Source organism: Penicillium canescens (genome assembly GCF_028828765.1).
Source record: "Penicillium canescens strain IBT 15451 chromosome Unknown utg000006l_segment0_segment0, whole genome shotgun sequence".
Taxonomy (NCBI): Eukaryota; Fungi; Ascomycota; class Eurotiomycetes; order Eurotiales; family Aspergillaceae; genus Penicillium; species Penicillium canescens.
In genome coordinates, this window is record NW_026703968.1 from 113,963 (window position 1) to 125,589 (window position 11,627).

Consider the following 11,627-nt stretch of genomic DNA (forward strand, 5'->3'; position numbering starts at 1 on the left):
CCTGGGGAATCGGAGTTGCTGCATCAATGGGCATAGGAGGTTTACGATCTTGCACCCCCGATACACCGTGGATGCCTTATGAAGAGGTCAATTCTGATGGTAAGCGGGTGCTCTCTCGTACGGAGAACTTTGCAAACTCCCATGCAGGATTCGACGGTTTCCTACGGGGTCAGCGTGCTATGAGTGTCCTGCAACAGCTCGCCGGGGAAGAAATGATCCTCTTCAAAGAGAAAATCAATCACAAGCTGGCCGGAAGTGGTAAGCGCTTTCATAATTCCACATTTAACTTCGATATCTGATATTATTTGCAGACGGATTTGACCATCATATAGATGCCATTGCTTACACCACGTCAAGAACATCAATCGTTTGACAATCCTGACTGCCGTCGACGGAATGAATTCAGCCAATGGAGGTCTGGAGGTTGTTGATGGATGTTATCGTATGGACATCCCTCTCGGTAGTGACTGGTGCATCGAACCCACCTGGGTGAAAATGAGCATCTGGACACCAGCCGAGCTTGAATCTGGTAGGAAACATTTCACCCAACCTTGGCCGTACTTATGCTGATAAAGACAGGCGATATTTTGATCTTTGGCTCATACCTGGCGCATAGAAGCGGTGCCAATACTAGCCCCAAGGACCGCCGAGCGATTTACGCAACATACAACTGCGCCGCCGAGGGAAGTCTGCATGATCAGTACTGTTTAGACCGTCAGAAGCTTTGGCCGGCAACTCACATGCAAAAAGAGGGAGAATCTTACGAAGAAGGCCGGGCTCGCTATGCTTTCGGTTCTCCCATGTTGACGGTGGACTCTAAGGCTATTCCTGCCTAGAGGTGTACTTTAGCTTCTCATTGTGAAATAGACAGCAGGCGATTCAAAGCATACTGCGTGGTCTGAATAAGTTTTATGTAAACGGAAAAGAAAAGCAAAAAGCAAAACTTATGGTGAAATGAAGAGACGTATAATCTTGCCTTCTTGCCGATCAAACCGGAGTTGGTGTGGGCCATCGGCAGGAGGTCCGCAGGTTGCAATCGCCATAGAAAGGGATATTAAGACTTCGGAGGACTTAGTGCATGGGTTAATGGATTGATGGAGGAGTTCTATCGCATATAAAATCCTTCCCAATCCCCACCTGAATTCTTTCCTCCTTTCTGTACTGATTCCAGTTTCTTCTTTGGTCACATACCTCTCTTGCCATGGCACAACAATTCCAACAGAAGGCAGACGCGCTTGTTGGGGCACTGGAGAAGTATGGCCAAGGTGACTACATCGGGGAATCCATTAGCCAACTTGAACATTGTCTGCAGGCAGCACATCAGGCACAAAAAGCTAGTGAGTGATGTTCCCGAGGCACCGAGAGATTGGGCTAACTCTCTTTTCAGGGGCCCGAGATGAGCTGGTAATTGCCGCTTTATTGCACGACATTGGTCAAATTATCCCCTTGGAAACAACCAAGGAGGTGCGCATGAACCTCCGCGGGAGCACGGAGAATGTCGGCCGGGTCGGCCACGAAGCTATTGGGGCTGCTTACCTCCGGTCGCTTGGATTCAGCGAGGCCGTGTGCCGATTAGTGAATAGCCATGTTGCAGCCAAGCGGTAGGTGTTTCTCTATATGCCTTTCTCTATATGCCTACTGTCAAACCCAGGCTCATTTTGCACAGATACCTCACTGCGGTTGACCGGGCGTACTATGACTCTTTGTCCTCGGCGTCTCAGAGATCGCTGGCGTTTCAGGGTGGTCCTTTCGAAAGCGGCGATCTGAGAAAATTTGAGGAAGATTCGTTGCGAGACGAGATGGTTTCTCTTCGACTGTGGGATGATGCGGCGAAACTAGAGGGGATTGAGGCCACGACGCCGCGTGCAACGGCCTATTTGGAGATGATAGTTGCGCATTTGGAAAAACAAGAGAACATGAAGAGTAAATAGGGTTATTCTGAAGATATTAAAGAGAAAGTAAGATATTCAGCAAATACATGATAGGAGAATTGGAGATGAGACGGGAATCTGCCGCACATCCCCTCTCCCTCTCCCTCTTCTTCTTCTTCTCCCTGCAATGCCGTCTACCGCTAGACTCAGAACCCAAACCGGATGCTTTCAATGTGAGACTAGAATCTAATAATTGCAGACTCATAGCTGAGACGAACAGGTCGAAACCGCCGCAAGAAATGTGACGAGACGCGACCGCGGTGTTTGGGCTGCACTCGGAATGACCTCGGGTGCAAGTGGCCGTCAGGGGAGCCTTCCGATAGAAGAAGAGGCATGCGACATCGCCAATCTCCCAAATCTCTGAATTCTGTGGATGTCTCTCTCGATTCAGAGCTGTCGCTGACATTAACGCCGCCTATTGCGATGCCATCTCCCTTTCAACATGAGGAGCACTCTTATCTTTACCGATACTTCGCTTCGACAGTTCTCTCGCGCCTCGTTCGTCAAAGTTCACTTTCACATTACTCAGACCAATCATACATGCTCCGCTTAGCACTGGAGTTTCCTCCCTTGATGGGCGCCATGATCTCTATCGCCGGTATGCAGTTAGCTCCGGCTCCCCGCTGGTCAATCTCTTGCGCAGTGCAAAGTTATGTCCACACGATCACTGGTCTACGAAGAATGCTCGAAAATGCTGAAGATATAGGATCTGATGATGCGCTCTTAGCGACTGTGATTTCGCTTTCGGTATTTGAGGCATGCTTCGTTCATTTCTGCATGTTTGCCATGACGGGCTTGGGTTGTTACTAACCAGAGAATAGACGTCGCGACTTGACTCATCACCAAACACCGCACCTCATATTACGGCGTCGGGCATAATTTTAGCTCAGCGCCGCCCTAGGATGGCCTGTCCCCAGACAGCGGTGTTTGACCGGATCTGCATTGAATCATTCGTATATCATGCATCTCTAATGATGTTGTTTGACCCATCGCTTGATGCGCTATCTAGCATCCGGCAGCAGCTGGATTTACCGCAACGTTTCTTGAATTTCGGGCAGGGTGATTCCGCAGCATGGGAATTTGGCATTTCTACGCAACCAATTCTTTACGCGCCCTACAAATTCTTCTTACTGATCGCCGATATCACAAAGCTTGCACGTATCTCTCGTGTATTAGATGATCCGGAAATTTCAACCTGGACAAAGATTCAGCAGGAACTGTGCCATTGGCCCCGGGTTCTTGACACGGAAGACGAACTACTGGCAGCGATATACGGTTTCTCGGTTCAGATTTTACTACTGAAATCAAATCCAAATATAACGTATGATGAGAAAAGTCGACAAGCAGAGTTTAATCTAGAAGCCGGGTTGGAGCATGTCCCCTTCCTTAATCTAGATCACCATTTCGCGAGCTATCTATTATGGCCACTGGCTATTTTGGGCTCCGCTTGCACTACTTTCGAGGAACAAAAAACGATTCAGACTTGCATTTCTTTAGTCTCCATCCAAAAGCCGGGCGGCCATGCAAGCTGGGTGCACAGGCGACTGAGAAAGATATGGTCCGTCGTCAACAAAACGAACGAGAAATACCCAGCGAAGCGCAGGCTTTTGGGGCTGCAGGCACTACTCGATGGGGACAAGGAAGATGATTAGGCTACATATTAAGTCCAAAGCCTTTCCGTCCGTGTTGTTGGAAAAGTAATGTTCATAGAACTATCACTATGAAAGACCAAACGGCCGTAACCATACATCTCCTTACTGGAAAGCCCGCTCAATCGCAGAAACCGCATGTGCCAGAATCTCGTCCTTCAATCGTCTGCCAATGACTTGAACATGACAGGGGGCACCTTCTATCATTTGAGGCTGGTCTATAAACTGTCAGCTGTGAGACACTTGCAACGAAGGGGTGTTTCCATACAAGGTGGCACATAATCAACTTCCCGGATAAATGCTTTGTCGGCAGCTTCGTTTGCACTGCCGATCGGAAGCACACACGCCGGATACTTGGAATTGTCAGTGAAAGATCGATAGACATGGATGTGACAACCTACGTCGACAAGATTTGCCAGTACTGTGTACATTGGCAACCCGTATGCGTCGTGTGCGACTGCGCAGCTCTGATACCCAGGACCTAGAATGACATCCAATTGATTTTCCACAAACAGCTCTCGCATTTGCGCCGTGATCTCATTCCTGGCGACGTTCAGCTCAAAAAGCTTGCGGAGATCCGGCTCAGGACCTGTCCCATCCAGATTATACGTGAAATGGAGGGAGGGGATTGGGGGTTCGCCGCCTCGCGCAATATGACCAAGAGGAGTCCGATCAGGATCCATTGAGAAGTATTCCCACGACACTTCACACGCTTTGGATACAAACGTCATCTTCTTGGTCAAGTCTACCACTCGGTGTCCGGCTGCAGTCAGGCTGTGCACTGCATCCGCCAACACACGCTTCATGGGAGGATGTATTGGACGTTCTGGATCCTCAGGCATGATTCCGATGGTGAGAATTGAGCTGGGCTTTGGCTCAGTCCAAGAGATTCCCAGAGCCCCGTCGTCGAGGTCTGCAGCATTGGAGTTGAACACAACACGCAAAAAGAGCTCTGCATCACGAGCAGAATGGCAAATGGGGCCTGCGGTCGGGGCAACACCAACCATTCCCGGCCGAGCTGCCGATGTCTGACCACCATATGGCACACGCCCAACAGTGGGCTTGAATCCCACAAGACCACAGCATAGTGCAGGGATCCGAATGGAGCCTGCGATGTCGGTACCAACTCCAAGGGGGGATCCGCGCAAAGCGACAAGGCAGCCTTCACCGCCGCTGCTACCACCTGCGGTGATGTCTTTGCCGTATGGATTGAGGACTCGACCAAACACATTATTGTGTGAGTCGGCCGTCATCATGGTCTGCGGGATATTGGTCTTGACATACAAGACAGCGCCAGCCGCGAGTAGAACCTCAACTAGAGCCGAATTCTTCGTAGATACGGGGCGGTCTAAGAAGGAGACGAAGCCCAAGGTCGTTGGTACCCCAGTCACGCTGAATGACTCCTTGATGCTGATGGGCAGGCCATGAAAAGGCCCGACGGTCTTTCCAGTCCTTTCCAGGTACTCATCCAACTCCTGTGCACGTTGCAGGGCAACATCAAAGAATGTCTCTGTCAGGCAGGAGGTCAACTGCTGTGCGATAGCAGCCCGCTTGGCAAAGGCGGTTGTCACCTCAAGAGAACTGTACTCCCTCGAAGCCAGTTTCCGGACGAGGTCAGTGGCATCATGATCCTCGGTGATAGTGATTTCACGCTCACTCAGTATTCCTGAGTTTCGGAGGATATCAAAGGGCGAGTGGCTTTTTTCAAGGATAGACTTGGGAATCTGCCATTCCTGGGGAATTTTGGCTGCAGCCTCGGACCGCTTGGCCTCGGCTTTCTGTTGCCAGTCAGGGATCTTCATTTGGAAGTTTGAAAGTGTGGGTGGAAAAGCGATGTAGTGAAGTGGTGAAGTAGTAAAAAGTAAAGAAGAACGAGCTTGACTTGAAGTGGAGGACGGATCAAACAAAGCGTGGATGTTGTGAGAGCCCTGGCCTTTTCCCCTTCACACTTGGGGGTTTATATAGACCTCTATCAGGCGGGGATATTACACCCCGCAACAAGATCTATGTCATTCGAATCCGAGAAAAGAATAAAATCGCATAATCGCGTTCTTATATGGTTTTGATAGGCTTGACTTCGTATAGTTCCACCGTGGGTCGCCCACCAATCACCGACTTTTGCGCGCTGTGCCAGTGGAGATCCGAGGTTACAAAAGCCTCATTGTGCCCTTGTGGACTCTTGTTATCCCCTTTCATTGGATCGCGACGAACTTCTCGACACATAGGTTTATATCCGACCTATCTCAATAATCACTGACTCTAATAGCCGGTTCTAGTATGCAAAATCTCACGATAAACGGCATATATTCTATACGCTATGCCGATGACCCTAATCAACCCTACTACCAGCTCACTGGCACTTCCATGCAACCTAACAACAAATATTCCCGGAACTTTTCTATTCCAGGAAGACCAGTTTTGAGAAATATTCAGCAGGTGTTGAGCATGTCAGTCAGCGCAACCTTTTCGGCAGAAGTGATAGTGAGCTTATAAACTGATTTCACCTTCACCCACATCTTAGCATACGTGCAGTGATAAGATGCTATTTTAAAGTCAGTGGCTCAGATAGAAATATTATGCAGGACTTCAGACGTACTGAGTGAAGGCTTCCAGACTTCCGGTCCATCATCACTCTTCTGGGAGTTCACGCTATCGGTGACTGCCAGAAGCTGGGGATTCACCAGGTCGTTTGCGAAGGCTGTACGATCTGCCGTGGTCCAACTAGATGCTCCAGACTATGAGTAGGTCTTAGTGTTCACTTCAGAAGTTGTAAGTGGGAGCTGAATTACCTTCCACGCATTTGACAGTGGCACGAGATGGTCGATATCGACATCGCTCGCTGCTGTCCAAGTTGCGCCGTCATACGGCGAATACCACGAGCCACTAGTGGCAGCACAGCTGGAGCTTGTCACCACGTTCACTCCATCACGCTTAAGTACACTCTCGCGTGTGGTACAGCTACTGGAGGCGTGAGATGCAGATATCAGAGCCACACGGAATGTATGTACTTACCCATTTGTAGTGATCCAGTGCGGGAATTTGTCGCGATCATAGCCGTCTTGTGATCCTTGAGCGGCAACGGTCAACCCCGCTAGCTCGCTCTTGGCCGTAGATGAAGAAGGGATTCCTGGCGGTGACGGCGCAGGCTCAGGGACTGGTACTGCTGTGCTCAGCAGCGGCTGAAGGGCAAAAGCCACAACCCAAACCGGGGAGATAATCATTGCGAAGTCTAGAAGACTTGATGGATGATTTTGAACTGGAATGCCTTTCACAATACAAGGCTGAATTGGAATGCGCAAGGGGATGAACAACCTAAGAATGTGCAATGATATCCGCAAGATCGCATGGGGATCCCCTGGCTCAACTTTATACACGCCCTCTCCCGTAGCCTTTTTCCCAAACCCCTCAGTCGAGAGCACAGCAGATAATCTGAACCGCGTTGAAACATCAGCGCAGTCCGAGTCTTGGCCCGGTGCTTGGCGTTGCACGTTGGGAGACCATTGGCCTATCACTGGACACTACACGGAATGTATCTGCGAAAAGACACACTGGGAGAGATACACTAGGCGCCCTCAAATCTCCTGCTGCATACCACCTGCGTCGGAGCCGAGTCCTAGGTGGTCAGATAAAGCAGGCTTTCTAAATAACAGGGGCTTTACAGGGAAATGATCGTCCAGCTGAAGATTGTCAACGGAACCTCGGCACTGAAATACAACAACTTGATGCACAGAGCGTTCTATGTAAATAATATGTACATCTAGTTCACAGCAAGCCCCGAGCAAATTGCCATGGGAGCAATACTTTCACGCCCAACGTCTTCGCTGCAGTCAACACCCATTCGGGCTCTCGCAAGAACTGACGAGCCATTAATACAGCATCAGCTTTGGGATCTTGACCGGTCAATATTTGTTCGTTTGCCTGTGCTTCTTCTTCCGCCCCCTGCACAATGTTACGGGCCGACTCTGCTTCGGTAATGAAACCGACGGCTCCAACCAAGGTCTTTTGATTAGCAGCACGAATCTCGCGACGTATTTGGCCAGCCAAATCAATCTGGTAATTCGTATGAGGTTCAATCCGTTGGTCTTTGTGGTTTCCGCCGGAGCTCACGTCCAAGAGGTCAACTCCCAGATCGGGCAGCATCTTAGCTAGCTTGATTGATGAGGGCATGTCCCAACTTCCAGTCTGTGTCGCGATAGGTTCTTTCTCCAACCAATCGGTGCCACTGATACGGAGGAGCAACGGCATCCCAGTAGGGATTACAGCACGAATTGCAGTGGTCACCTCCGCAACGATTCGGATGCGATTCTCAAAGCTGCCTCCATACTTGTCGGTTCGTCGGTTGGTAACGGGGCTCAGGAATTGGTGAATCAGGTAACCATGCGCACCATGAATTTCAATAACGTCTACACCGGCTTTAACAGCGAGTTCCGCGCTCCGAGCAAAGGCTTGAACCAGCTCCTCGATCTCGGCAGTAGACATCTCACGGGGGGCCCAGAATTGATCACCGGGCGCCCATATGTGCTCCTCACCACCGGAGGGGCCAACCACATTGGACGGCCAGCCTCCGACGCTTTCATCGGCTTTGATTCCACGCTGCTTAGCTTGAGATGCCAGCCAAGGGGAGACTGTGCTTGCTTTGCGGCCAGCATGAGCCAGCTGGATGCCAATTTTGGCACCTTGGCTGTGAGCGAAATCCACTATACGGCGAAGTCCCTTGAATTGCTCAGAGTCGGTCCCTTCCTGCCAGAGGCCAGAATCATTGGGCGATATACGGCCATTAGCTTGTACAGCTGTGGCTTCGATAATGATCAAGCCGACACCCTTGACAGCAAAATGCCCAAGGTGAGCAACATGGAAATCTGTCAGAGCGCCCACAGCGGGCGAAGATGGATCTGACTCTGCAGAGTATGTACACATAGGTGCCACAATCACACGGTTCTTGAGTGTCACATCTCGAATACGCAATGGGCGGAACAATGTCGGTATGTTGGGGTCTTCAGGGTTAAAGGCCCCTCCCGCATTGTTGGCGGGAGTGAAGTACGGAAGGCCCTGAGCCTTCACAATCGCCGGAGAACGAAATGCATGAGAACCCATAGTGTGAATACCGTCTTTTCCGATACTGACAATACTTGAGGGCAGGGGGAAAGTGACTTCTATAAATAAGGCCCAGATAATAATCGATGTGCTGACAAATTGGCACATTTCCCCACTATCAACAATGCCGGAGAGAATGCCGAACAGCCGGATGTCGGGATGAAAATCGAGTCGATGGCACGAATCCTATTGTGTAGGGCATTTGTGCCTTCTAGTAGCCAATGGTGGACAGGACAATTCAATCAGGCAGGGATAATCGAGAGCTCTTCCAATAAATGCGCAGTATCTCAGATAGCCGTCTCATCGTGCCGTTGTTGGTTGCTTCGGAAAAGGCCAGGATTTGAGCCATGAGGCACCCCCGATCTATAGGCTGCTGCAGGCTAATTCCTAGCACATAAAATGGCCAACAATAGTATTCGGCAAAGTAGTCGATATCTGGCTGCAGCTGCTGTACAGCGTCCATTCCTTCTTGAATTAGCTGGCCGATGGTTGAGTGAGCTCTCCTGTTGTTACTGCAGGCCATACGCTGGAGCAGGATCCGACAGCCCAAATGGTACAGTTGGGGTCCGATCACAGCGGTTTTGCTTTTCCGTACCATTTGATGCCAGGGTCCCAGGTCACACTCATCGAGGTTGTCCTCCATGCCGTCGTGCTCACAGGCATTTGGCGCTGCTGTTGGTTGATCCCACTGCGGTAGATCGTTTTCGAGTTTTTGAAAAATATCATGATCAATCTCTTTGCGAGAACTATCTTGATAGAGGCGATAAATAGTATATATGCACCGAAAGAGTTGAGGTGGAGCCCCAAGCACTGGGGAGTCTGGATAACACGGAAAGGGAGAGTTGAAATGCCGCCCAAGATTATCCTCCGCTAGTGCCAAGGCTAGATCAACCTCGCCTGGGTACGTGGTATGATACTGGAAGGGAAGGCTGGTGGCAACATGGAAGATAAAGGCTTCATAGACGAGACGGTGCATGGCTTGTTCGATCTCCGAGCTATCATGGTTTATTCTGCAATAACTAGACGCAAGCTGGATTAACTGAGCTGCACCAGTCAGATGGACTTCGACTCCTGCTGAGCCTCGTGGTCTAGATCTCTGTATTGCTAGGTGAGCGGCTGGTTACCCTCTTAGGGGACCGGAAAGTCTAGATTCACCTCATATATGCAAAGCATAAGCACTGTATGTATGGTTACCAGCCATTGGTTCTTAATGTTATCCCTCTCCAAGTCTTTCCGAAGCTCTTTGACAGCCTGGGTATAATGGAATTTTGCCAAATTTCGAAACCGAGGCGTTTTTGTAGGAATCTCCGCCCCGCAACACGCAAGGAGTGCGTGCATGCAAGCCGGTGTCTTCATGGCCATAGCCAACGACTCCCTGCTAAATAAATCAATGACGCGACAAGTAGCAGCGGGCCGAATAAGTTGCGGGAGAAATCGTGCCCTGAGGAAGTCGAACAGAAGAGAACTGCCAGGCATGATAGCAGAGGAATATCCAAAGGTAGCGAAGTATCTCTGCTCAGCACCGAGATCAATGGAGCCAGTTTGGGACAAAGACGATAATGCTTGCCATTGTGTAGAAGAGATCAAGTCAGAGACAGACAGCTGGGTTTTGGTGTCGGAGCGCGATTCAACCACATCCAGCCCAGTGTCAATATCAGCTATGTTCGAGACCCGCGGTGTCGCTTCTCCAGACTCGCGACCACATGAATTGCCAGAAACACAATGTCGCCGGTCGGACTGCCAGATGCATTCCAGCCTTTGCCTGGCGCAGTTGAGGCAGGTCCGCTGTGTTTCGTCGCATTTTTCTTTCGCTTACGACCTTGACAAAAATCAGCACGGTGTCTCCAGCGATAATATTTGATCGCATTGGTGTACAAGCTTGAAACCCTGTGGCTATGTTTAAGGTAGTCCAGGCAATTATCGACTCACAAGTTAGACAGCCACTCTTAGTGCGCAGATGAGCCGGTCGGCGGCGAGGGCGGCGATACGGCAGTAATGCATCTGATACCGCCGTAACCGATCCTTTTGATGCCGGCATTTCGATTGTTTTTTGAGTCTGTGTCTAAAGCCAAGAGAACATCTAAGCGTCGAAGAACAGCCAAGTAGGCATCACGTGTATCTATGTTTCCCTTTTAGGAAGGTACTGCCGGGACTGCCATATAACAAAACAACAGTTGATCTTATACTATGATTTTTGAGAGATATCGTGCTTCGCAGTTTTCTGCCTCAAAATTATAGCATTGAATCGTGATCTGAATGAGCTGACATATATATCCCGACCTTGAGCGTGGCAATTCTCAGTATGGACCGTCCCAATGATGATTTCCACTACGACAACCTATACAAACAGTCGCGATCTTTGCATAGCCTGGTCGAAAATAATTGACCCATTTCTGCCACTCCTTGGAATAAGGGGTAATGCTTTTCCTCAAAGGATGAATACAACCAGAGAATTGTCCCCGACATCGGGCTGCATAGCATCTGTTGAGATCCAAAATCCAAAAGTGTCCACAGCCGTATTGACTAGTGTGATCTAGGACGTCTAGCCCGCACATCTATAGTGTATTTAGCATCAATTTTTCTACTGCCAAACTGTCTGAATGTTTCACATACCTCGGATGGACATTCAATCTGAGTGGATCTAAGTTATACACACGTGGAGCAATTTCAATATTTCAATATATTCAATAAGACACGTAAATAAGGTGTAGGACCCAAGATCTTTATATTTAGCTCCATATCGTACGGAATGAGAGAAGCGCTTTGAAGAACGCCAATCAGATCCTTTGGTAGGAGAAGTTCATTGAATAATTTGTTTCATCAGAGTCAACTAGCCAGGTCTCGGAGCAAGAGTCTCGAGACATTCTATTCTCGCTTTCTTTCAAAGTTTAGAGAAAACAGTATAATAGAGAGACCAAAGGAAGATAGGCTGCACAGGGGCTGTTCAATATGT

The 11,627-nt window shown here is 49.5% G+C and overlaps 7 protein-coding genes across 7 annotated transcripts; 3 read left to right on the forward strand and 4 right to left on the reverse strand.

The window, feature by feature from the left end:
• Positions 1 to 26: 26 nt before the first annotated feature.
• On the forward strand, positions 27 to 836 carry N7446_008952 (Phytanoyl-CoA dioxygenase; the record flags this gene model as incomplete). Its single annotated transcript, XM_058517697.1, has 3 exons — positions 27 to 258; positions 407 to 529; positions 580 to 836. 3 exons carry the CDS (start codon positions 27 to 29, stop codon positions 834 to 836), a joined length of 612 nt encoding a protein of 203 aa, XP_058368485.1.
• A 365-nt stretch (positions 837 to 1,201) lies between these two features.
• On the forward strand, positions 1,202 to 1,931 carry N7446_008953 (HD domain-containing protein; the record flags this gene model as incomplete). The annotated part of the gene is made up of 3 exons (XM_058517698.1): positions 1,202 to 1,337; positions 1,388 to 1,601; positions 1,667 to 1,931. The coding sequence occupies 3 exons, from the start codon at positions 1,202 to 1,204 to the stop codon at positions 1,929 to 1,931; spliced, it is 615 nt and encodes a 204-aa protein (XP_058368486.1).
• A 540-nt stretch (positions 1,932 to 2,471) lies between these two features.
• N7446_008954 (fungal Zn binuclear cluster domain-containing protein) lies at positions 2,472 to 3,583 on the forward strand (the record flags this gene model as incomplete). The annotated part of the gene is made up of 3 exons (XM_058517699.1): positions 2,472 to 2,529; positions 2,575 to 2,678; positions 2,753 to 3,583. 3 exons carry the CDS (start codon positions 2,472 to 2,474, stop codon positions 3,581 to 3,583), a joined length of 993 nt encoding a protein of 330 aa, XP_058368487.1.
• Positions 3,584 to 3,685: 102 nt separating this feature from the next.
• Positions 3,686 to 5,382, reverse strand: N7446_008955 (putative general amidase; the record flags this gene model as incomplete). The annotated part of the gene is made up of 2 exons (XM_058517700.1): positions 3,686 to 3,798; positions 3,849 to 5,382. 2 exons carry the CDS (start codon positions 5,380 to 5,382, stop codon positions 3,686 to 3,688), a joined length of 1,647 nt encoding a protein of 548 aa, XP_058368488.1.
• A 601-nt stretch (positions 5,383 to 5,983) lies between these two features.
• On the reverse strand, positions 5,984 to 7,008 carry N7446_008956 (HNH endonuclease family protein; the record flags this gene model as incomplete). The annotated part of the gene is made up of 4 exons (XM_058517701.1): positions 5,984 to 6,122; positions 6,177 to 6,315; positions 6,370 to 6,541; positions 6,593 to 7,008. Coding segments are annotated over 4 exons (840 nt in total), but the record flags the coding sequence as incomplete, so codon positions are not given.
• A 334-nt stretch (positions 7,009 to 7,342) lies between these two features.
• N7446_008957 (NADH:flavin oxidoreductase/NADH oxidase) lies at positions 7,343 to 8,674 on the reverse strand (the record flags this gene model as incomplete). The annotated part of the gene is made up of 1 exon (XM_058517702.1): positions 7,343 to 8,674. One exon carries the CDS (start codon positions 8,672 to 8,674, stop codon positions 7,343 to 7,345), a length of 1,332 nt encoding a protein of 443 aa, XP_058368490.1.
• A 238-nt stretch (positions 8,675 to 8,912) lies between these two features.
• Positions 8,913 to 10,712, reverse strand: N7446_008958 (uncharacterized protein; the record flags this gene model as incomplete). The annotated part of the gene is made up of 4 exons (XM_058517703.1): positions 8,913 to 9,770; positions 9,869 to 10,459; positions 10,491 to 10,561; positions 10,604 to 10,712. The coding sequence occupies 4 exons, from the start codon at positions 10,710 to 10,712 to the stop codon at positions 8,913 to 8,915; spliced, it is 1,629 nt and encodes a 542-aa protein (XP_058368491.1).
• Between the last annotated feature and the right edge of the window lie 915 nt (positions 10,713 to 11,627).